At 41.4% G+C, this 25,670-nt stretch overlaps 2 protein-coding genes across 2 annotated transcripts in view; both read right to left on the minus strand.

Annotated features, from left to right (window-relative positions):
* Positions 1–25,670, minus strand: part of LOC132119143 (large ribosomal subunit protein eL29-like) — a 346,082-nt gene that overhangs the window by 140,134 nt on the left and 180,278 nt on the right. The gene's annotated exons all lie outside the window — the stretch shown is intronic.
* LOC132119134 (dual specificity protein phosphatase 7-like) lies at positions 19,203–25,059 on the minus strand. Its single transcript, XM_059528882.1, has 3 exons — positions 24,442–25,059; positions 22,968–23,396; positions 19,203–19,617 (listed from the first exon to the last, which is right to left on the minus strand). The coding sequence occupies exons 1-3, from the start codon at positions 24,821–24,823 to the stop codon at positions 19,307–19,309; spliced, it is 1,122 nt and encodes a 373-aa protein (XP_059384865.1). The 5' UTR covers positions 24,824–25,059; the 3' UTR covers positions 19,203–19,306.

Below are 25,670 nucleotides of genomic sequence, written 5' to 3' on the forward strand. Positions count from 1 at the left end.
AGTAAACACGAAAGTGGTAATCCTGCTGTGGTTACTACTGCTTAGCAACATCATCTTGTAGCAAGTGACTTAGTTGTTTAGTAACAGGACATTCACTGAGTGAATGTCTTGTCACGCCTTTAACATTCACGAGCACATCTGATGTTTTCAGATGATTCCTGTGGCTCTGCTAAAGATCAGTTTAGAGCTCTGAATAACACACAAGGCCTTATTACTGGTAAGGTTATTACTGCACAGATCAAGACAATAGCATTGAACTGTGTCAACAGAGTCCCTAGTTAGATATTTACACTGGCCTATCAGCCCTGAACATATCCACAATCCCTCAGGCCTGTGCTGTAAAACCCGATAATGGACTGGCTGCATGTGGGCGTGATTTTGTGTGAGAATCTGTAATAGAAGACTGCAATGGTTATGATACATGCTGATGTTAATTTACTGAATCTGACAAACATAAGGTAAAATAATAACCTGGGTAAGGTCTGTGATCTTTTATGATTATCTAAATTAAGATATTGTTTATTAAATCAGGTGACTGCAGTGTTTGTTGTGTTTTTCACATGGTGAGAGCAGAATAAAAAGAAAAGACCAAGAACCCATGACACAGTGCTTAATCAGATTATAAGAGCTTCTGACATAAAAGCACTTTTTATCGAAAACATTAACAATACCACGAGTAACAGTGTTTGAAGCAACAATTATATATATATTGTCAGAGAGAGCATTTCCATAACTACCTCTTGCCGCGCTTCCACCGAAATTACCTGGAACATTTGTACCAGGAACTTTTGTCTCGGGAGTGTGATGTCCGCGATGACGCAAATCCGGTAATTCTGCAAACAGCAGCGTACTGATATTAGTCAGCTCGCCTTTGCTACTGCAATTTTCCTCACTGTTTATTTACAATAAAACGAAAAAGGATATGAAATACCACTGCCTCGTTACGTTTTCATTTAAACATAATAATATCAGCAGAAATGTACTTAGTTCAGGGAAATGTGTATATATACAGCCATTACAATGAAACAGAATATTATATCAATTTGCCTTTTTTATTTTCATTTTAACATATAGATAAATGGAATACAGACCAAAGATAACCTGTTATATTTACCCAAAACGAATTATATTTTAATTTTTACCACTAAAGAGACATCAGAGCCAGTGGCACACATCAGAAGGACAAGCCGAGGTGAGACTGCTCTTGGTGGATACATGAGCACTGAGCTCTCGCTGATCGCGTGGAGCTGACCGTCTCCGAAGTCAGCAAGAAACATTTTTAAATAAGCGCTGTCTTTATAAATAAAACACAGATTTGAGTTTTAAACAACTACATTCTCATCTGAAATACTTTTAAAATTACATTTTATGACACAATAACATTAATATTTTGAAAATTATCCGATTAAATGGTGGTTGAAATCACAATGCTGCATGATCTCAACCAATCAGCATGTTAAGCGCCCAAGTCCCACCCCCGAAAGTTCCGGAAGTTTGAAAAAGTGCTACCTCACCAGCCAGGGACTTTCTGAGGGGCAATTTTTTACCCGGAACTTTATTTAGTTCCTGGTTCCTGCGGTGGAAACACACCGAGTAACAGGCCAAAGTCCCTAGTTTCTGGGTAAAGTTTCTGCGGTGGAAACGCGGCTTCTGACACCTGAACCAAATGAACTCAGCAATTTATAGCAGGCCCATGCTCAGGTTCTTTGTGAAGCCTTTTTTTGCCTTGGTGAACATTTCTGAGCATTTGTTTCTTGTATAATTGGACTGCTATTGTTATTACCCTTTCTGCCTTTGTTACCAATCTTTTGCTGCCTGCCCCTTGGACTGTTTACCTTGTATTAGATTATCATTGTTGTTTGATTGCCGCCAGCCCCGACCTTACGCCTGGTAACTGTTTATGATTTTGTCTGCCCTGCTCTATTGCCTTACCTGTGCATTGACCACTTCTTGGACAACCATGTTTTCTAATAAAGCTGCAAATGGATATCAGTCATTGTGATGAATCATTACAGAAGACTTCGCCACTACACGATCCAGCAACAATTTACTATATCTCATCAGAACTGTCAGCTCAGGTAACTCAGCTAACCGCTCACCAACATCAGCTGCAGAAACTCACCACTCTCACGGAGGAATTAGTCAGGACACTGCAGACGCTGCATGTCTCCTCACCCGAGCCTTCCAATCCTCCTACAAACACCCCTGTCATGGCAGCGGCAGCACCCACATCCACCCACGTAAATCCCAGTTTAGCATTTCCAGAGAAATATGATAGAGATCCAGCTCAGTGCAAAGAGTTTTTACTTCAATGTACCATGTTTGTCAATCAACAACCAGCCCTTTATGCCACTGAGGAGTGCAAGATTTCCTTTATTTGTTCATTACTCAGGGGAAGGCCTTTAGAGTGGATGACGGGAATGTGGAGTAATGGTGGCTCACCATTCCCATCGTTTGAAGTTTTCCTCCAATGCTTTCAGGCGGTCTTTGATCATTCAAGGGATGGAAGGAGTGCAGGTGATCACTTGCTGGCTTTAACTCGGGGAAGGAGATTTGCAGCAGAGTATGCATCTTTCCTAACCCTCACAGCTCAAGCCACTTGGGTAGAGGATACTCTGAAGGTACTATTTCAAAGGGGCTTGAATCATGATCCACGGTCTGAATTAGCATGTAGAGATGAGGGAAAATCTTTAGACCAATTTATTAAATTTACCATTCAGATAATCTCCTCTGATCACACTGCCCTCTGCCACGAGTGTTATCAGCAACAACCAAAGATCATCCTGAACCCATGCAAGTGGATACTTATCATATCTCACCGGAAGAGAGAGAACGATGCATCAACTTGAAGCTGTGCCTCAACTGTGGTGAGCCTGGCCACATGAGATGAACCTGCCCAACCCAAAGCCGCCGAGATCCTTCAGCCCAGGTGAGTGTACACATTTTATCCATTAATGCTGAGAATTGTGTTAGTGTTCCTGTCACACTTACTCTCCCCATGAGGGTGGTGTCAGTAGCAGCTATGTTGGATTCTGGGAAGACCGGATCTCTACATCAAGAAACCATCCAATAATACATAATCTCAACGTCTCATGCACAAATCATCCTTGGACTGCCCTGGCTTCGCAAACATGACCCCACTATCTCTTGGCATGATGCTCAGATAATCCATTGGAATAAGGTCAGTTTTCCCTGCTGTATTTCTGCTGTCATTCCACTTCCCCACCAAACAGTTTTCATTAGGGAGACAGACATACCCGGGTCTCCTGTCTACCAGGATCTGTATGTGGCTTTTAACAAAATCAGGGCCTCCAATTTACCCCCACATAGACCTTTTGACTGCACCATTGATTTCCTGCCTGATGCCGTCCTTCCTAAGGGCCGTATATTCCCTCTGTCACAACCTGAATATAAGGCCATGGATGAGTATATCAATGAAGAACTGGCAAAGGGCTTCATTCAACCCTCTACTTCCCAAGCTTCAGCGGGTTTCTTCTTTGTGAAGAAAAAGGATGGAGGTCTCCACCCCTGCATTGATTATCAAGGTCTCAAGAGATAACTGTTAAGTTCCACTACCCCCTGCCTCTACTTCCCTCTGCATTAGAACAATTGAGAATCACCAAATTCTTCACCAAACTCAATCTACGCAGTGCGTATAATCTCATTCGGATTCAAGAGGGAGATGAGTGGAAGACGGTCTTCTCCACAAGCTCTGGCCACTATGAATACAGGGTCAAGCCCTTTGGCCTGGTCAACAGTCCCTCTGTATTCCAGTCATTCATTAATGACCTTTTTAGAGACATCCTCAATAAGTTCCTTATTGTTTACATTAATGACATTTTAATTTATTCTGAAACCCTTAAGGAGCTCATCTTTGATTCACTTTGATTCCAGGGTCCCCTGCCCACTTTGGTGGAAGGCGAGGAGGCCTATCAGGTTCGAGAGCTGCTCGACTCCAGGCACTGGGAAAGAATTCTCCAATACTTGGTCTACTGGGAGGGTTACGGTGCAGATGAACGGTCTTGGGTCAGTGCGGATGATATTCTGTTATCTCTTGAGACCTCGATAATTAATGCAGGGGTGGAGACCTCCATCCTTTTTCTTCACAAAGAAAAAACCCGCTGAAGCTTGGGAGGTAGAGGGTTGAATGAAGCCCTTTGCCAGTTCTTCAGAATTATTTGTAATGTTTCTTCTGGTTGCATTTATTTGATCAAAAATAATATACATTAAAATGTAATTTATTTTTGTGATGCGCAGCTTTATTTTCAGCATCATTACTGTAGTCTTCAGTGTCACACGATCTTCAGAAATCATTTTAATATTATTTAATAGGATTAAGTGCTGTTAACTGTTGTGCAGCTTAATAGTTTTTTGGAACCTGTGATACATTTTTTCAGGATTATTTTATGAATAAAAAGTTAAAATGAAGAGAATTTATTTAAAATAGAAATATTTTCTAAAAATATACATTACAGTTCAAAAGCTTGGGGTCAGTACATTTTTATTCTTTCCTCTTTTGAAAGAAATTAAAACTTTTATTCAGCAAGGATGTGTTAAATTGTTAAGAAGTGATAGGAAAGATTTATATTTTTAGAAAAGATTTATATTTTGAATAAATGCTGTTCTTTTAAACTTTTTATTCATCAAAGAATCCTTAAAAAAAGTATAGCAGTTTCCAAAAAAAAAAAAAAAAGAAGAAAAAAAAAAAAATATATATATATATATATATATATATATATATAAAAGGATGTACCTTACTGATTTTTATTCACATGTGTTATGAGCTTAAGTGTTATAGACAACAAAATAAGTTTAAGGAAATAAGCAGGAAGGATCTAAATGCAGCATTAAGCTTTATTTAAAAAAAAAAAAAAAAACTAAGATAAACCAGTGGAAAGGAACACAACAGCTTCATGAAAAAATATCAACTTTAATCCACATGATAAACAGAATCAGAATGAACTTTACTGTCAGGTATGTTTACACATACAAGGAATTTGTTTTCGTGACAGAAGCTTCCGCAGTGCAACAGAATGACAGCATCAGAAAAAAAACAAAGATAATAAAAAAACAACAACAAAAAAACCAGAAGAAGTAAATAAGGAATAACAATATACAAATTGACAATTGTATGTCCAGGTATATTACAATGGACAGTTTTGTGTTTACAGGTATGTGCAAATTTGAGGTGTAAACTAAGTATGTGAGTTAGATAAATAAGTGTATAAATAGTGTGCGTTCCACATTTATTGTTAAATATTCATGAGATGGATTGCTTGAGGGAAGAAACTGTTCCTGTGTCTGGTCGTTCTGGTGCTCAGTGCTCTGTAGCGTCGACCAGATAGCAACAGTTCAAAGAGGGAGTGTGCTGGATGTGAGGAGTCCAGAGTGATTTTAACAGCCCTTTTGCTCACTCTGGATAAGTACAGTTCTTGGAGAGAAAGGAGGGTTTTACCAATGATTCCCTCAGCAGTCCGGACTACCCTCTGTAATCTACTGAGGTCAGATTTGGTAGCTGAGCTGAACCAGACAGTTACTGAAGTGCAGAGGATGAATTCAATGATGACATAGTATAACTGATTTAGAAGCTCCTGTGGCAGGTTGATCTTCCTCAGTTGGCGAAGGAAGTACATCCACTGCCTTTTTCACTATGGAGTCAGTGTGAGTTTCCACTTCAGGTCCTGAGAGATGGTGGTGCCCAGGAACTTGAATGACTCCACTGCAATCACAGTGCTGTTCATGATGGTGAGTGGGGGGAGTGCAGGGGGGTTTCTCCTGAAGTCCACAATCATCTCCACTGTTTTGAGCGTGTTAAGCTCCAGTTGTTGAGACTGCACCAGACACCCAGCTCTTTAACCTCCTGTCTGTAAGCAGACTCGTCACCGTCCTGAATGAGGCCGATGAGTGTGGTGTCATCTGAAAACTTCAGGAGCTTGACAGAGGGGTCTTTAGATGTGCAGTTGTTGATGTAGATGGAGAAGAGCAGTGGGGAGAGAACATGGGCCTGAGGAATTCCAGTGGTGATTATATGGGTGCTGGATGTGTATTTTCCCAGCCTCACTAGCTGCTCAATGTTTGTCATGAAGCTGTTTATCCACTGACAGATGGAGGTGAGTCAGTTTGGGAAGGAGGAGTGTTGGGGTTATGGTGGCCAAGCTGAAATCCACAAACAGGATCCTCAAATAATTCCATGTTCTCTCTAGATGTTGCAGAACATAATGCAGTCCAATGTTTACTGCATCGTCCACAGACCTGTTTGCTTTGTTGGCAAACTGAAGAGGATCCAGCAAGGGTCCAGTAATGTCTTTCAGGAGGGCCAGCACCAGTTTTTCAAATGACTTCATGACCACAAATGTTAGATCCACAGGCCTGTAGTCATTAAGTCCTGTAATTTTGGATTTCTTTGGGATGGGGATGATGGTGGAGCGTTTGAAGCATGAAGGGACTACGCATAGCTCCAGCGATCTGTTGAAGATCTTTGTGAAGATGGGGGCCAGCTGGTCAGCACAGGATTTCAGACATGCTGGTGTAACGCCGTCTGGGCCTCGTGCTTTTTTCCTTTTCCTTTCTGTTCACATGACCAAGATTGACAGGGGGTTCAGCAGACTGAGGTGGAGCCAGTGGGAGCAAAGATGAAGGGGGAGCCGGAGGAAAAGAGGAGTACAGTGTAGGCATGTGGCACAGCCAGAGGCCCTTAAGTCAGTGGGGGAGGCAGAACGATGATATACCAAGTTGGTGCTAGAGGGATGAGCGAGCCCGGCAGAGTCTGAGGGATGATGGACCACAGTGGTGCCAAGGGAGAATGGAGCCAATGTGGAGCAATGGGATCTGAGCTCCAAAGCCAGGCTGAGGACTGTCTCTTCTCGAGGCACAGCTGGGAAGCTGGATGGAGCCAGCAGAAGGGGAGAAGCCGAGGAGCTGGATGAAACCAGCAAAGGCAAATGAGCCTGGAGACTGGACTGGACAAGCGTAGGAGGAAGGACCCTGGATGGAGGTCCAGCAGGAGTTCCATGGCAGGCATTGACTCTGGCTCTTTGCCTGTGGCGTGTGTGGGCTCATGCTCTGTGTCCTTGGCAGGTAAGTGGCAATAATGTATTGTGCCTCCCCACCCACAGTCAACAAGGAGGCACTTTTAAAGAGCACAAACTCAACAAGGCTAATAGATCTCCCTCAGGGACCATAAACTGACAAAGGAACAAGTTGTTCATAGAAGTTATTGAGACCAGTCCAAAAATCTGTGATCAATATGTTGTCCGGGTAGTGGGTCTGGTATGCAAGGTCCAAAAACTCCTCGAGGTAGCTATCATCCTGGGTCAGGAGGAGGACACAAACGACTGCTAGATCCCTTTTAGTTGCGGTTCGGTGTTCTGTCACAGCAGCTCAGGCAAACAAAAGTCTTTATTTTCTACACAAAATTATTTTAAAATTTAATTAGAAAAAAATGTTTTTCATATGAGTTTATTGTGTTACTAATGGTGTTGTGTTGCATTTAAGTTATTTTTTGATGGAACTGAGAGCTATTCTGTGGCAGCAGCACTGATGATATACAGCACATCTCAACAACTCTATTACTACAATTTATTTTGTCCTACACTGCCTCTATGATGTGTCAGCAGATTATGGTCAGGTATTGTGATTATGATTCGACAGATCTTATTTGTGTGCATGTGTGATAACTGTCTCCACACAAACATGTCTGTTAGTCAATTAGGAAATAAGAGAGCAGTGAGGCCTTTTGCAATCACCTGTTAAAGTTTAACTGGCCCCCGGACACAGAGCAGCCTTATCAGCAGAGCAGTTAAACAACACCACAAAGACGAGATGAAGCGAGAAGCACCAGAGAAAATGAAAGATAATTCCAGACATGTGTCTCCTGTGCTGTAAAAAGCATATATATTCTTGTTAGGCATCATCATAAAGAAATGCAAGGATTGTAAAAAAATAGGCATGGCTGTGTGTCCATCGACCGGGTCAGGGTTATCCATCTCACTGAATGAATTCAAGCTGAAAAATTGCTGTATTGCGAAGGGAAAACTGGGTCGACTGACCAGTAACGGTGACAGGATCTTGTCATGTGGAATGAATACCAGCTGAACTACGAGTTTGATCTTAACATTCTTAAAGCTTTACATCCACTTGTGTATGTATTTGGGTGGACTGTTTCAAAGAGTGCACAAGATCATATGAAATGTACATTACTAACTGAGTGTGCGTGTGTGACAAAATCTACATTCATGCAAAAAAAAAAAAAAAAACTTACTTACAAATAAAATAGCAAACAGTATCACTGACAATGAAAACATACAGTATTTGAAAATGGTCAAAAATAAGAACATGGCAAGCTAAAGTAAAACTTCTTTGGATTTAAAGACAGAACAGCACTTCACAAACACTGATTTACAAACTCTGGATATCCCAGTATCTTTATAAATCACTTCATATATCTAAGATAAAATGATGTATGGCAGAACTTTAGTTCGGATAATTGTTCTGACTAATTTGCCTCTTCTGACACAGATGCAGATTAGATTAATATATCTAGAGATCAACATTCATGTTGTTCATTGGAAAGGGCACATGTACTGGTATTTGAAACCCTGATCAACAGTGCACTGATTGACTGGCTGTGACATCATATACTTATCAAAAAAAAAAAAAAATTATATATATATATATAAACCATACATGTCATTATACTCAAAACCTTTTATATTTGGTGAGCACAATGCAGTTCTTAACTCTGAATAAGGTTTGGGAAGCTTCATTCAATGTTCACCAGGTTGTCCGAGTTGTTAAGTGAACATCTATACTTTAGTTCTACCTGTGGTGCATTTGTGAGATAAATGAATAAACTTAAGAGCTCTTGGAAATCCTTGTTGTGTTGTGTTGTGTGTAACCAGGAACAGCAATTCAGTTCAGATAACTCCAAATATGAAGTATGATGGTGGCACATCCAGTTAGAACCGGATAAGTGCATTTTAAACATGACTTTGTTTCCTGTTTGACTGACTTCCTCCCAGCCAATCTGGGTCATTCAGTCAGGGCTAGTGTGTAGTTAAACTTAAACTAACCTTACACCAGCCTTATCATTCAGTCATACAACTATAACAACTATCATAACTTATATATGCCCTAATGTTTATCACCAAAACACACATGAGTGTTTGTGCACCTCAGTAATCTCGATGGCAACAAAAACACCCATTACCCTTCATGTCCATTTGACCATTTATCACTGCACAGAAATGGGACGGTCATCAGTCCTGCAGGAATGTGCGCTGAAAAACATGCCTCACCTTGTGTTGTTCCTGCGAGCCGATGTTAGCATGCCACGCCAGTTTTATGTAACCTGGGACAGGGAGAGCTTACGTCTCTCATTTGTAAAAGGCACAAGCTCATAGCAAAGGTTATTTCTTACAACACTAGGCTTGTTATGTTGACGCCTTCGGCAGGTCACATCATGTTAAGTAACCACAAACTTGTTTGGGTAAAGTTAACAGCAAAAAGATTACCAATTACACATTTTTCTTCCGCATGACGTGCCATTTTTAATTTTTCTGGTTAACCACTGTGCTAACATTTAACATTTCTATCGTAAAACGTATTTTTAAAAGTTAACTGATATCAAATTATTTGCTGCTTCATTTTACCTGGCTTCTTTAATGTTAAACTGATGCTTTGCGCTCTGCTTCTATGAACAGTAAACCCCGCCTACTTTGATCTGATTGGCCATCTCAGTCATTTTGACATTGACGAGCACAGTTCGACTGCTGAAGCGCCTAGTATGTGCAGCGTTCGTGCGCATCCATAGACTAGCGCAAGTACATTCTCACACTTTAATAGTATTTATAGCTCCTGACAGGCTGTGTGACTATGAAATGTTATTACCTCAAAATGTACGTCAGTATGCAGTTTCCCCTATTGCTCGCGTGCTAGCGATTATCCCTCTGTGTGCCACTGTTGGCATGTGTGCCTTAGCAAAGTCCTTTCAGGCAAGTCGTGCCACTCGGCCGCCATCTTGGCAACGCCTCCGGGCAGCTATTTCAGAATAACAAGACCAGCTCCTATCTAAATGAATGGGCAGAGAGTCAGAACTGCACTTTCACTGGTCACCGGGACATAAAAACAGCATGTATAGAAACAGCAGTGAAATGTGATAAAAATCCCTGAAAAGATTTGATAAAATAAGGTTTAAACGCCTTTTTCCCCACAGGTTATACCTTTACTACGCATGCGCAAGGGTTCCTCAACGGTGCACATACGTCAGTGGAACCAGGCTTAAATGTTTCCCGGCTTGACTGATAAAAGCAGATGATTGGCTTTCCAGCGGGAGGGGCGGGACATGTGCACACAACCGCCATCTTTGCCGTTACGGGTTTACCTTATATAGTTGTGTTGAGGATTGAGGAAGTGACATGTCTCTTATAAACTGTCTCTGGCCGTAGGTAGCCGAACCCTGGTCTACATCATTGTAATCATCTGCTATATTTATCTACAAGTTCAGAATATGTCCTGTTGTATTTGATAATCATGCTCTTTTATTGACTGCATGTGTTATTTTACACAGCTATGTGATGTAAATATATGAGAATCTGCCAGAAACCTAGTCACTTACATTACACATTACTTAGAAAGATTATACTATTTATTATACGATTATTTAAGCAATATCATACTTACTGTGACTGGGCCGCAGGTAATCACAGCTGTGCTAATATACTGACCAACAGCATGATTGCCTGTGTGATATTACTTTTATACAACAGTTCATACTGAGCAACATTTCAGACAAAAGCAGATTAATTCTTTCACAGAACGAATCACAGCCTGACCCTAACAGCAACAGTCTAAGCAAAGACTAACATCTGGACTTGCATTGTTTTATAAAATTAATATATTTTAATAAGTTTATAAATTATTTAATTTGTTGTAAGAAATTAACTATATTGATTTCACTGTAAAGTTCCGACCACAGTCATTTTAATGTAACAAATTAGTGCCAAATGTCCTTTTTTTTAACAGTGTATATCATTTAGTTTTTCTTTCTGGTTGTTCAGGTAAACACTTGTTGGGTTTAGTAATGGCAGTGTTAACAAGCTGCAGGTTTGAAAGAGCAATTAAGGAGCAGAAATATTCAACTCATAGCCTACAAAACAGCATCTCTCAGTGAGATTGATCTAGCAACATAACACACGCTTTGAGAATGATCACAAAATAATTTGATCATTTGTGTCTTCTGAGATTTCTGTCCACAGGAATAATGTGATTATTCTTCAACCTAAAAACAAACCGGATGAGCAGGATGAAAAGATGATGAATGAAGCCTGTGGTAAGAAAGAACAGCTTCTTCCAGCCGCCCACACATGTTGTGTAACATGAAGTGTCACAAGTGCCAACAGGAAGAGGATTTGTGCTTCATTCACCGCTCCACTGGACATCTATGACCGCCTTCACTCGTGCTGTTAACATCCGTTTTGGGCAACACAGGCTTACTGGAAAAACGTGACTAGCTACATTTCAGCAAACCTCCAAAAACACTCCTATGCATACTGTATAATCCACTGCCGTTTCCAGCTGAAATGAACACAGTAAACACACTTTACACATGAACCATGGTTATAGGATCAGGTGATTGATTCATAAAGACTTTAAAGGTTTCTTGCCTAATACTATGTTATGGGCTCAAAACACTTTTATCATGTAGTGCATGATTTGTAAACTAATACATTTTGTAATTTGCGTCACATAACCAGCTCCATTTGTGTGGCTTTTCTGATGTCATTAGCACACCCGGTAGATACGGCATTAAACATCACTGGTACGAGTCCCATGAAACATGAATCATGATAAAAGAGATCAAAGACTTGTAGAAGCAAGATAAGAGTGTATTAGAGTGTATTATTATTTTGTAGAAACCTCAGCACATTGTTTTTGGGCCATTTGTTTAAAAGTCAATTCAGGTGTAAACGGCGTCCAAAGTGTCTGGATTCTGCTAATTTCCTGATTAGTGGTAGCAGACCCTATATCCCTGATTTCATGGGATGATTCATTTTATTCCTTCAGCAGAGGCAGTTATCTAGAGCAATTTGATGAAAGTAAATGAGAATATGCCACTAGTATATACGACCGTTTGTTAGCATACAGAATGCATTAGTTAACCCTGGGCTCTTCTTCCATCTGCCTAGCAAACTGAAGTTCCCACACCTGTTGCAAGACATCATCAAGCATCTCACACTATTTCCATGCAATGTTCAGAAGTGTTTGATTTCACAGCTTTGACTTGGGCTTTGGGTTGTCTGTGTCACGCATGCTGTCTGTGAATGGAGGTCAGGGCTGGTGTGTCATGCACTGTTTGCGGTCCATGGGAGCTCAGCTGTTCTTCAGCACTCCTGGACATTGCTCTGATTCTGGCCAGTTAACACCTTAATGTCTTAATGGTGTGTTGAGGTGTACAGTGAAGAGCTAGTGAACAGTTCTGTGTGTATGTTATGTTTCGTGGGTGCCTGTTTGGTTTGTTCATTTATTCCTGATTATGTTAGCGGGGAAGGAAGATGTTGTATTTTATTTGTAATCTGTTTTCTAGGTTTGTTTGTAATTGATCCTTAGTTTTGTTTCTTGTAATTTATTTTTGCATTTCCCCCTCCCGAAGTTGCTTCCTTTATTCTTATTGAATAAGCTTTCAATTTGAGAGTGTTCTGTGTTCAAGGCCTTGGGAAGTGAGCGCGGAGACTCCAGGGGTCTACTGAAGAGGATCCCTGTTAGCTGTTCCTCTTTGAGTAGAAGCTCAGTCTAATTCATAACACTTATTAATATGAATATTTACATATACACCATACAAAAGTTTGGGGTTGGTAAGTTTTTTTTATTTTAATTATTATTTTTTTTTTATGTATTTTAAAGATCTCTTCTTCTCACCAAGACTGAGTTTCTTTGATACAGTAAAATGTGTAATATTTTTAAATCTTGCAATTTAGCTGTGTTCTGTGTGAATCTGTGTTAAAGTGTAATGTATTTCTGTGATGCTCCGCTGTATTTTCAGCATCATTCCTCCAGTCTTCAGTGTCACATGATCTTCAGAAATCAGAATAATATGATGATTTACTGCTCGAGAAATATTTCTGATTATTATCAGTGTTGAACACAGCTGTGCTGAACAATATTTCTGTGGAAACTGTGATGCATTTTTCAGGATTCACATAAAGCTCAAAAGAACAGCATTTATTTGAAATAGAAATATTTTGTAACATTATAAATGATATTAGTGTCTTTAGTGGTGATCAACTTAATTCATCATAGCTGAATACAAGTATTTCTTTCTAAAATATATTATTTATTTAGCATGCAAAAAAAAATGTTTTTCTGGCTTGTTACTATGGCTAGTATTTTTTTCTGTCTCAAAGTACTCACTTTCAGGTGTGATAAAAGAGAGTCCGTTTATTTTATTATCTTTGTTTTCAGACAATGTGTAATATTCCTTTATATTTTGAGTTATGCAACATCATTACGATAGTAAACGCGTGTTTTCAGTCATGCACATTCTTCATTAGAGACGTCATCTGATCGTATCCACACTCCAGGATGGAAACTAAATGATGTTCCCCATGTGCTACTTCCTTACATTGTTATACAAATCCAATGACAAATATTTCAGCATCATGAATACCAAAAACTGCTCAGAAAACATCTCCAGTGTCGACATCAGATCCCACATTAAATTGATTCTCATGGAATGACTCAGAGAATCCTGCATGGTGCCAAGCAGATCTGGCCCAGTTCCAGCTTCCCGTGTTTGTGTGGGATTCACTCCGTTCTGCTTCTGAGGAACAAGAAACAAAGAGCTATGAACAAAGAGACAGGTCTCAGTCAGGAAGCGTGATATGTTTCACTGAGCTGAGGATGTCAGCTGAAGTCAGCAGCAGATTGTAGTTGTTGCTCCATGTCTGAAGTTAAACGGCTCATGACAAACCTATCCTCAGATTGTGGCAGCTTTGAGTCTTGTTTCCAACCAGTCGAACATTTTATCCCTTAAAACTCATCTTTGATCAAAAAAAAGTACATATATAAATGTTATTTTTATTTAATTATCAGAATGATAATTCATTTTATCACTCTTGTACTGGTAATCTAGCGATCTCTATGCTAATTTTTACCTTGAGACAGCAAGGGGGAAAAACATGTTGGAGAGAGGGATATGCTAATGATAGGAATCTATAGACAGCATATAAATTAAAACTGCATAATGTTCGGAGTAAATGTTGATCCAGGAAGTGGTATATATCAGTGCAAGCTTTGGAGGTATTGATGGAAGCGATTTACTGGATTTATGCATTGATAATCATACTAATATTATTCAGATGTAGTTGTTTTTTTTTTGTTGTTTTTTTATAAAAATTAGATTTTCTCAACTTTTTGTTCAAAATTATGTATTTTTATGAAACCTACCTATATTCAAGTGTTGATAAAAAATAAAATAAAAAAAGAACACTTTAAGCTAGAATAAAACTGTTTTGTTGTTGTTATTTTGTTTTGTTTAAAGTAATGGCTCTGATCTTTATTTTGGTGTATTCTATTCAAATATTCATACAACAAATTATACTGGAGGCCATCAAAGTTGAGTGGAAATCATTAAAATTGCTGGCGGTGGCTGGTAACTTTTTTTTTTAAAGTGCTGGCCGTGAAAGAGTTAAGGAGAAAATACTCAGCAGTGGTGTTGACTAATGGATTGGCACATGGTTTGTCTAAAAGCATATTAAAACACATTAAAAACAATTGATAAATGCTACTCCACTAATGTGAACAGGCCAACAGTTTACAATGAACAGAAAGCACACCATGTCAACTAAAGTTTTACCTTCTGGACAACAGAGAAGCGAACCCACCATGCAGAGCCAACACAACAAAGTGCCACAGAAAACGTGGAGACATCTTTGTTTCAAGAGCAGATGTAGAAAACAGAACTGATCAATCTGCAAAAGTCTGTCTAGCATGTATTTACATAGAAAAACTATGGAAAGGTTTGGAATGGAAATACGTATTCTGTGTGCGTTATTGAACCTGTTATGTAAAATAGGTCTGTTCATGTCTCTTGATCTGCACCTTGACCCAACATCACCTTCATCTGATCTCCAACACAGTCTTGCATGGTAAAATACACCAGTTACTCACTAAACCTCCATCGAACCCTATCAATGCTCTTTTATTTACCCAAGATACCTTTTTACTGCTCGTAAACACATCCTTATCCAGTGCAGTGTCCCATCTGATAGAAAGCTTTAACGAGTCCTGCACAACCACAGTGCAATTAAACTGGAACTGAAATTATTAACTAGTCTCATGCATACATTCTTGGAAATAGCTTTGGTGTTTCTCTTGTTATTTTAGTAGAAAGTCATATTGTTGTCGTTTCTCACAGTCTCATCCTGGATGTCGAGCTCCTCTTTCTGGACCTGCTCCTGCTTTTGCTCTAGTTCAGGAGTGTCCGATCCCATTGAGCTCAGCTCCAGCATCAAGCAAACACAACTAATTGAGGTCTTCAGGATGAGATTCAGACGGGTGTGTTGGGGTAGGCTGGATCTAAACTCTGCAGGATCGGGCAGGCCTGGTCTAGAACAGGGATAGGCAACATCGCTCCTGGAGAGTTTAGCTCTAACCCTGAAAAAGAAAAAGCCTTAGTAACCCTGAAGACATTGATTAGCTTGTTCAGGTGTGTTTGATGAGGGTTTGAACTAAACTTTGCAGGACCGAAGTTGCCTATCCTTGCTCTAGAACACGAGGAACTGAAGGATTTTGCATGTCTTGGACCTTGTCCCAACTCTCATCATTCACAGCTACCCTACAGCGACTGCCCAAATCTAACACCATTAACCTCAAGAAATATGAGTTCAGATCTTCACATGGACAGACAGCATCGTTCCTTATTCCTGTAGACCAAGCACTGCTGTAGACATCCCGTACCTGGCTGACCTCGAATCTGCTGGCCACTCCTGTCAACCGTAATCAAGGTGTGCATCCCAGACACTTCACAAGGCTCACACTAGTTTAGGCAGGTAAAGTTTTCCATTCTCACCCTTCACCTACGCAGTGCCCTTCAAATAACAACTGAACACATGCATATCCTAGCACGTCTTTCATACTGCATTACCTGACACTCAACAAGACACTCAGAAGTACAGAGTGCAGTGTGTTGAGATGTAATACATTTATTTGTTCAAGCAACTATTAAAGTAAAGCAGAATTTAACAACAGTCCTTTGCAACAAAGTACATTATGCATTTAAAATATTATAGCTCATCCAACACATGAAACTGTGTGGCAGTTTAAAGAGTAAAGAAACTGAAGAGTAAATCTACTCTGGCACTCCATAAAAATTAAAAACAGACGATTGAAGGAATCTCTGGTCAAAATGAGCTTTAAAACAGAGAAAATTGCTCTCATTCTCAAAAAACAGAGGACATGGCTGACAGTCTTGATTCATTGATCGGAGAAGAACTGATCCTGGTTTCTCTCCACTGCTTCCTGATGGGAGTTTTGGTTTCTTGCCACTGTCACCTTTGACTCACTCAGTGGTGGATTAAAACGATTTGTATTCAGTCAGGTTTATTGACTTATCTGTACTTCACACTATTGAATGAGGTCACTGAAGAAATAAACTTGCATATCTTCTGTAAAGCTGCTTTGGTTGAAAACTGAAGCTGTGATTATAACTGAAATGAGAGACTTCAGACTGAATTTCACAACTCTGATGCTGTTGCTCCGGTTTATTATGCGAAGCTGCTTTGAAGCGATCTGTACAGTTTAGTGCTACACAAATAAACATGACTTGACGGGTTACAAAGAGGAAGCCGAGCAGTGATAGTTTCAGCAATCGGATGTGGTGTCATCACATGCTTCAGAAACCATCTGTATCTGAAATGAACCACAAAGCAACAGGAAACCAATCCCCAGAGTGGGCGGGGGGGGGGGGGGGGGGGAGTCTCACGTTACAGAAAAACACCCGTGGGGCACTGGTTCCCAAGAAAACCCCTAAGTCATGAACAAGATGGAATATAAAGCTGGTATTAAAGAAGCATTTATGGGAGAAACAAGCGCTCTCCATTAGGAGCTGCCCCTCTTCCGTCTGAGCCCTAGTCATCTTTTATAGCACACTTGAAGGGTGTAATGTGGAGAGACTGATAGCACATGGAGGATGGTAAAACAACACTGAAAACAGCAGAAGGAACACTCCAAGCCAGATCAGATAACCAAAAAATAATTCAATATTTATTTGCAGTACAAACAAGTCTTGTATTGGGTTTCATATACTATACAATACATAGGGACAATTTTATATCCTTCATAAACCAGAAAAGTGAACTGCCCGGTTACCAAGCCCAGTATTATACACACATATATATAGATTGCATCTTTAAAAATAATGTATACAGCACATATAAAACAGCTCTTTGACATTTGAAGCTGTAACACGATGCCAAATTATTGTCAAATAAAAATCCCTGAAAAATTCCTCTGTGAGGTAAGATATACATTTCCTTATTCGCTCATAGTTCCTGTGTGTTGATCTCTCGTTCATACTCTTATTAAGCTCACAACCGTTATGAAGCTACCAGAGACGTCCACAGAAGTGTTGTTCTGAGAAAATCATCTTTCTCATGGGTTCAGACAAACGTTCCTCCACAAGAAGCAGCTCAAAATCAAGATGTACATGTCAATAAAGAAGCAGTGAAGCGAAGCGCCTGTTCAGTCCCGGGGTGACTCGAGAGCACCGTGTTGTTATTGTGACCGAGTCGCTTCAAGCATGAGAAATAGTCATCTGCAATGATATATATTAAGAGGACAACTGTTGTATATCTGCACAAGTTGAATATTAGATACACACATATATATTGAGACATATGAAAAGGCCACAGGAATCAGGATGTAGCACATGTATTGTATATTAAGGAACTCCGTGGGTTAAATTGAATCCCGAGCGAGCCCCCAGCACCCAGACGCGCTCCGGACACCCCGGGAGAAAAGCTGCCTCCGTTTCAAGCTCACAAAGCTCTCTCTCTGTGGATCTCTAGTATCAAAAGTAGAGGAGTCAAAAACCCAGGCCATTTTCTAGAAAATACTGCAAAGTGTTGTTGAGTATATTGCAGAGTAACAAATACAACCTTGACTGACCCGTTAAAGACCATTAGTCGTCTATTATTACTACTACATATTGGTTTCTTTAAAAATCAACTTGATAATACAATGATTTCTAAAGTGAGATACAAAGAGAGTATTGAACAGTCAGAGTAGGAAAGAATTAAAAAGTCCAGTCACTCGTTCCCGTGGTCAGGAACGCCCTCGCTACACACTGTTTACTGCCCGGGAGCAGCAAGAGTAGTTAAAAAACAGTCCTCAACATTCAGTGACGTGCAACGCCTCCAGAGGATCACATGCTCAAATACACCGAGTGGACAGATATACTCTTATGTAGAACTTAATACAATGTATTCATACTGTAAAGAGAATCGCCAAGGCCAGAAGGTGAGCGGACTCGAGGCTAGAACACAAACGTCCATCTGTGGTTTGCAGTTAAGGAACAATGAGCTTTAAGTGTGCGCGTCGTCCCGAGCGTCCCTGGTCACAGCCTAGGACTGGCAGCTCCTCTGAATGTCTCTTTCTGTGTGTGTTGGAGTACCGCTTTTAAGTGCCAAGAACTGAAAGGCTTCGCCACTGTGCAAAACGCATTAGGTCATTGCAAACGTAGAGCGGGAGAGAGAAAATAAAGATGGGGAGGGGTCAGAATGTTTGTGTGGGTTTGGTCACCAACACCATCACTGCTTTGGACATCATGGTTATGCGTGTTTTGTCTGTGTGAGGAAAAATACAAAGATAGAGAAACAGACAGACTGCATGTACTGAATGCGTAGAGCATCTCCGTGATGCCACTTCAGTCTTTGCTCTGAGAAAAGAACCAATCCAAGCCTACATTCTCCTCCGGTCAGAAAAGCTGAATCCCAGACGGTACGCTGGCACCCTTCGAGACCGGAGGTCGAGGACATCGCACGGCAGTCAAAGCTTCCTTCTCTGCGAGCGAAGCGCTGTGCAAAAGTCTCGCGATTCTTCTCGTGTATCAAAAAAAGAACAGTCTGTTCCATAAAGGCAAGAAAAGCTGCATTTAAATCCACCGGAATAGCTGCGAGGGCTTGAGAGGGGCCCGTGTGCACCCTCCCTTCGCCGCGGCTGCTGGACTGTCCTCCAGGTCTAAAGCTCCCCTGGAGATGGGAGATAAACATTCAAAGGGTGGCTGCTCCCACCCAGCATCCTCTGCTGGCCTTCATGTGGACTCCAGCGTGTCCAGCTGGAACATGTTGTGATTGGTGGGTGTGGTGAAGAACAGCTGGTCGTTGGGCGTCGAGCGGTTGTCGCAGGGGCTGTTGAGCCCCAGTGTCCTCTCGAAGTCCAAAAGCTGCCCCATGAAGTTGAAGTTGGGCGAGATGTTGGACTTCTTGCGCTTGACGAAGTCGTAGGCGTCGTTGAGCGACAGGTTGAGCTTCTGCATCAGGTACGCCACCGTGACGGTGACCGAGCGACTGATGCCCGCTAGGCAGTGCACCAAGATGCCACACTTTTTGGAACGAGCTTCATCTGAGGAACAGAACACAAATAGACAAGCCTTGAGTGCTAGATCTCACACACACACACACAAATGAACTCTGCTTCAGGTCATTCACAACATTACAAACTTTGAAGCAAAAGGGTTTTGAAAATAAGACTAAAGTACAGGACTGTCTACTTAACAGCTTTAATAAGGGAGAAAAACAACAACCCCATTAATCAAAAAAATACAAATGTAATTAAAATAAAACTAAAACCTGGTGCTGCTCGTGAACACGGTGTTGTGCTAAGTGACAGGAAGAATCCTGATCCAATCCTGCGCTCCTGTGAACAGGCCGGATGACAAACACCTTTGGCTGCGGTGTTTCTTCTTTTTTTTACATTAGCATTGCTTTTTAAGCTTAAAGTCATGACGTCCTCGCTCAAGAACCAATGAGGTTTGAGCCTGTGAACATGGTCAAATTTGGTTTGATTTAAAAGCAAACAAAGGTTCAATTTTCACTCTGTTATCATACAAAGTGAATAAATTTGTGGCGTTTAATGCGTTTGAGACGTTGTGTTTTCCTCAGTGCATAACTGACATATATAAGTATATATACAGGTATATGTTTCATCTGTAAATGTTAGAAATTCATGCAAATATATCCATTTTGCTGTCAGGAGTGAACGAGCGCGCTAAACAGATGGAGCACAATCAAAATATACATATATACATTTTGCTAAAATATTTAATGTCCAACAAAAGATGTGTGTTTTGTAGATTTTTAAACCTACATATAAATGTATTTTTATGATAGCAGTAACTGGAAAGGGACTATTGTAATGGGTAAATCAAATGTTTAGCTCAAATGAGTTAATGGGATGTGTCTTATAGCAGCTAAAATAATCATTTTCTTTTCTTTTTTTCTTTTTAATTCAGTGATTTTAATTGTTGAATTATCGTAATGCTTTAAAAAGCTACTTTAGATTGTAATGTTCTGAGGTTCTGCTAACTATAAAAGGTACAGCGGTCATAAAACCAGAGAGAACGGCTGCATGGCTAGAAACGGTTTAAAGAAAGAAACAGTCAAATAATCGTATGTGAAAGGGTGGTAATATCACTAGGTGTTAGAGGAACTCAGTTTAGCCTGACAGCTAGCCTGCTTTAGACCATCTCAGTTTCCCAGCATACACTGCCACAGTGACGAAGCTTGATCTATTCTAGGCTCATGCTAAATTAGCTTTATGGAACCAAATCATTTGACAATGAATCACTGAAAATAAGCCTGGCTTATTTGGTGAAGTTGTTTTATGAAACAGGCCTTGATGCATTAAAGTGACCATATTTTCTCCATTGGATTGTGTTGCATTGAATCGAAATCGGATCGCACGGCATCGTAACAGGTGAATCGTATCGTATCGCATCGGTAGCTGCTTCATATGCATCGTATCACTGGCTATGCATCGAGGTGTGCATCGTATCGGCCTGAGTCATGAGATGCACATCCCTGATAGATAGATAGATAGATATTAGGCTACTATATACTATTATAGTGGTTCAACACATTATATAGTTGTTGTTTTTTTTGAGTCCCAGATCTGATTATTTTCTTGGATAAGAACAGAATATATATTTAAAGCACGATCACAATTTGACATATGGTATGCTACTTTTATGTGCACATATAGCCTACGCGACTCAGTATTTCTGCGCTGTGTGAAACGCGTCTCTATATGCTTCTGAGTGCTTTGTGTGTGAGAACAGAGCACGAGTATCAAACTGAGCACTCTTTCAGCTCTTATTCTTCTGGTTTAAAATCGCTAGAACGTGTAAACTGGCAAACTAATCTGAATCAGGTGCGCGCTGAACAGTATAGGGTCTTGTCCATACACATCACGGATCAACAGCCATCTGTTTAACCTCTAGTTTGTGACAGATCGGAGCAGAAAAGATCTTTCATTTACTTATTTAACATGAAATCGTCAAATTTTAGAGGCTCATTTTCTTTTCTTTTCCTTCTGTTGACCGGGCGAGCAGAAACTATCCTCAGCGTTGAGCCCTGCTTCCTCTAGACCAATTAGTTGTTGGCTCTTGTAAGTAGTTAAATCCCAACTTCAGGCTAAAAACACAGCTCTCACGAGAGGTCATGGCTGTGATCTCAATGAGCGCTTCACACAACAGCACCATTACACACAGATCACATGAGAAACTCTACTAGATCTGAGCTGTGAATGGGGAAAAGTGCACCTGTACATTATTGAGAGAGCAAGTGCATGTGGTTCTGTGGGGCCTGACGTACTGTAGAGCCATTAGTGCCAGGCGAACAGAGTAGTGTCCGCTCGTGATGGATGTCCAGCTGAATGAGCTCACCAGAAACACTGGCTCCAGCATGCAGACGTTCCTCAGTTCATTCATCAAACACAACAGAGTATGTAAACCACACCGAGCTCTCCAGCCGTCGCTGTTTCTCATCTCCTTTCAGCAGAGCTTCCTGATGTTCAGCAGCGGACACAGACGATCACACGCGTTACATGTTCACGCAGCAAAAGTGAAAGCGTTCCAGAGCGAGCGGGAGCGTCCAGCTGCAGAACCGGATGTTGTGACAGTTCAGTGCACCAGTTTGCCCTTCCACCGCTCTCCTACCTCTGTTTAATGCATATTTAATGATTACTTCAGCCGACAATGAACCGTGAACTATCCCTTTATTTTCATTCAGCGGCACGGTTAAATCTGTTGGGTATTTCCCACATACACCGAGGCTATTGAAATGCTAAGAATGAGCGGCACGAACCGGAACAACAGGTTCCAGTCAAACGGTCACGCAAACCCCTCCAGCGTGAACGGGGCATTGTTTGGGAACACTTGCTCTTCAGGCATTATGAGGAATGCATAATGTATTCAAAAGAAAAAAAATGAACATTTTTCATCTCATGAATAACCATAATAGATTATAAAACTTAGTGGAGTGGGATTTTAACATGCAATAAACACAAGTTAACAATAGCGAGATATGAGATGTATAATGTATTATAATGATGTGTAATATAATCTATTGTAAGTTAAGTGGATGCACTGTGTTCATTGTGTTATAAATCATCTTCACACTTTTAAAAGCTATAACCACACATAATGAAAGAGATCAAAACTGAACCGCATTCATCTGGAGACTCAGATCTTCTCTTCTGTTTTAACATTCACAGCCGAAGCAGAGGTGCGCGTGTGCTCTGTGCTCCACATCCATCACTGAATCATCTCTCGTCACATCACGGGAGAGAGAGATGTCTGGAGAGGACGGGATCCAGTGCGGTTCACGTGAACACGAGGGACTCGCCAGTGCTGCACGCTTCGATCACATTGAGAAGATGAGAAGTGAGGTCAGAAATAACCACGTCACACTTACCAATGAAAGAAATGGCTTCAGGGAAGAACTGAGAGAGGTTCTGGCTCCAGTGATCTGAGATGGGGATCTGCTTGTACTTGAAGTCCCCGTGGTGCTCGAACATGTTGGGCAGGTTGGGAGTGACGTTCAGGATGTACTTGATGTTGTACTTGCCCAGGACGTCCAGGTTGGCCGAGTCTTTGGCACAGCCCAGGTACAGAAAGGGCAGGATCTGGACGGGGAACGTTGGCTGGTTACTGGGCAGGGGACTGCCCTCGGACTCGGTGGCACTGCACGGTTCCCGATCTGACTCGCCGTCAGAGCAGTCCGAACTGATCCTCAGACCCCCGAGACCCAGCACAGACGCCGGAGGAGAGCTGCTCGGACACGACACGTCCAGACTCGTCTCACACAGCTCCGGGTATTCAGTCTGAAACCGGTTAAACCCTCCTGGATAACACACACACACAAACACACACACACACTCGTTAGTCAACAAGAGTGGAGAACTACACAAACACACAGATGGTTTAGTCTAATACAGAGTTATCATCACACAGTCTGATGTACACCAAAGTGTCTGTTATAAACTGCTTTTAATATCTGCGCCAGTGCTCTTAAAGCCAACTACATATCTATTTATGACACATTCCAGCTGTTATTAGTTACTGCCTAAGATTGAATTAAAGTGTGATCATTACAGTGTTCCTGTAGCTCAGTGGTAGAGCATTGCATTAATTCACTCTCAATGCTCTTCCAAACCAGTATGAGTGGGAACAAAAACACAAATATCTGAACATCCCTCGGAGAAAGGGTTAGGAAGGACACGTGGAAGAGTCAATGATGTGTTTTTGAGTATATCTGAACCACAGATGCTCATAAAACCTAAATAGTTTTATCTAGGAGCGAAGTGCACACTAGCAGCTCTCTCTCTGTGGAGCGCGCATCGGACGCGCGCATCAGACGCGGCTCGTGACCGACGCCACGGTTTTGTGAATGGCGGCGAGAGCGAGAATTACACCGACAAACGACATCTCCAGCAAAACACGCGCACATCTGTGTGAGTGGAGACGGAGAACGCGTTTATTTACCGACGAGAGCGAAAGCGCGTCGTGATTCAGTCGTTTGGCGGTTCATTCATGAATCGCTTGCTGTCCCTCTGAAAAACAACATGGCGGAGCCATTTTAGGAAATTAATTGAAAACAGGTTTGTTTCTCTTTAAAAAAAAGTTCTGCAGTCAAATCACGGGAAGACACGGCCTGTTTTAATAAGATAAACATTCCACACAGAGAGAAATAGTTCTTCTTTCGTAATCTAAACCACGTAAAGTTCAGCGTCATTAACTTTTTTAGCGCTTAAATCCCAGAAAAACGTGAATTCCAGTTTAGAGGAGCGGGAGAGATTTAACGTAATCCGTTTGACACAGAAGCGCGTAGAAGTGTGGAGTAGCGAATTAAACGCGCGCCGTTCCCGGTTATTCCCCGCAGGTTGTACCTTCCAGGTAGAAGGCTTGGCACCCGTCGTCCCGCAGCCGGTGCATGAGGAGCCCGAGCACGGATCCTCCGCTCTCTGGGCAGTCCGCCGTCGCCTCGTCGTACAGCAGCACCGTGTCCGTCTTACAGCGCTTGGCGAACTTCTCCTTGTCCTCGGTGTTGGGGATGATGGAGCGGATGGGCAGGTTGCCCTTCTTCAGCCTCCGCAGCATGAGTCCCGGGATGGCCAGGTTGATGGCGGACTCGATGTGAGAGGACTCGAAGAGCTCGTGAGAGCGGCAGTCGAGCAGCAGCAGCGATCCGCCACCGGACTGAAGCTCGTCCTGCAGCCACTCCGCGCTTTTGCTCGACATCATCGCGCCGCTCCAGAGAGTGTTTTTCATGGGGAGAGCGGGCGAGGCTGCTGTGTGCGACGGAACGGGGGTAAAGACTGAGAAGTTCTTCACCAGCTGACCGCGGCTCCGCTCCGCTCGGAGTCCATAAGAGGCTGCTGCGGGGTGCGGTGCGTCAGATCCGGGCCGAACGCGCTGAACGTGTCGTGGCTGTGTCTAGAAGAGAGCAGCTCATGATCGCGGTCTGTCCGCGCGCCCGTTCGTCATCTCTGATCGATGTTTGACAGGCGGTAATAAAAGCCTCGCGTCACACGGGTGGGCGTGGTCTGCTCTGGAGCATTTAAAGACGCAGCGCCTCTTATTTTCCCTCCCAAAACAATGAAGTGGAGATTCACCAGAGAGCATACTAATTACAAGTAACGGAGTTACTTCATTTAATTACTCAATAAATGTAACTGTTACAGTTACTGAGAAAAAAGGTGTAATTAAATTACAGTTATTTATGAAAATGCTGAGGTTACATCTGAATATTTTCACACACATACAGATTTGATTGATTTCTTTCCCAAATTGCTTCGACTGCTCTAAAATAGAGTCACCAATGTTTCAGGAGTTTAGGAGACACAACAGTGCACATTCGACATGCTGTTTCATTACCTGTTTTTGTTTATTTATATGCTTTATTTTATTTTTTTTACTTTGCATTGCTAGATGCCAGTGTTTCCTGTCATAGCTATGCAAAAAATTTATTTAAAAAACTGTATTATGTTGGGAAGGTTACTTTGGAAATGTAATAGGTTACAGATTACAAGTTACCCTATTTAAAATGTAATAGTAGTGTAACTTTTTAAATTACTTTAATAAAGTAATGTAACTAATTACTTTTGAGTACATTTTG

Source organism: Carassius carassius, chromosome 38, assembly GCF_963082965.1.
Source record: "Carassius carassius chromosome 38, fCarCar2.1, whole genome shotgun sequence".
NCBI classification, from domain to species: Eukaryota; Metazoa; Chordata; class Actinopteri; order Cypriniformes; family Cyprinidae; genus Carassius; species Carassius carassius.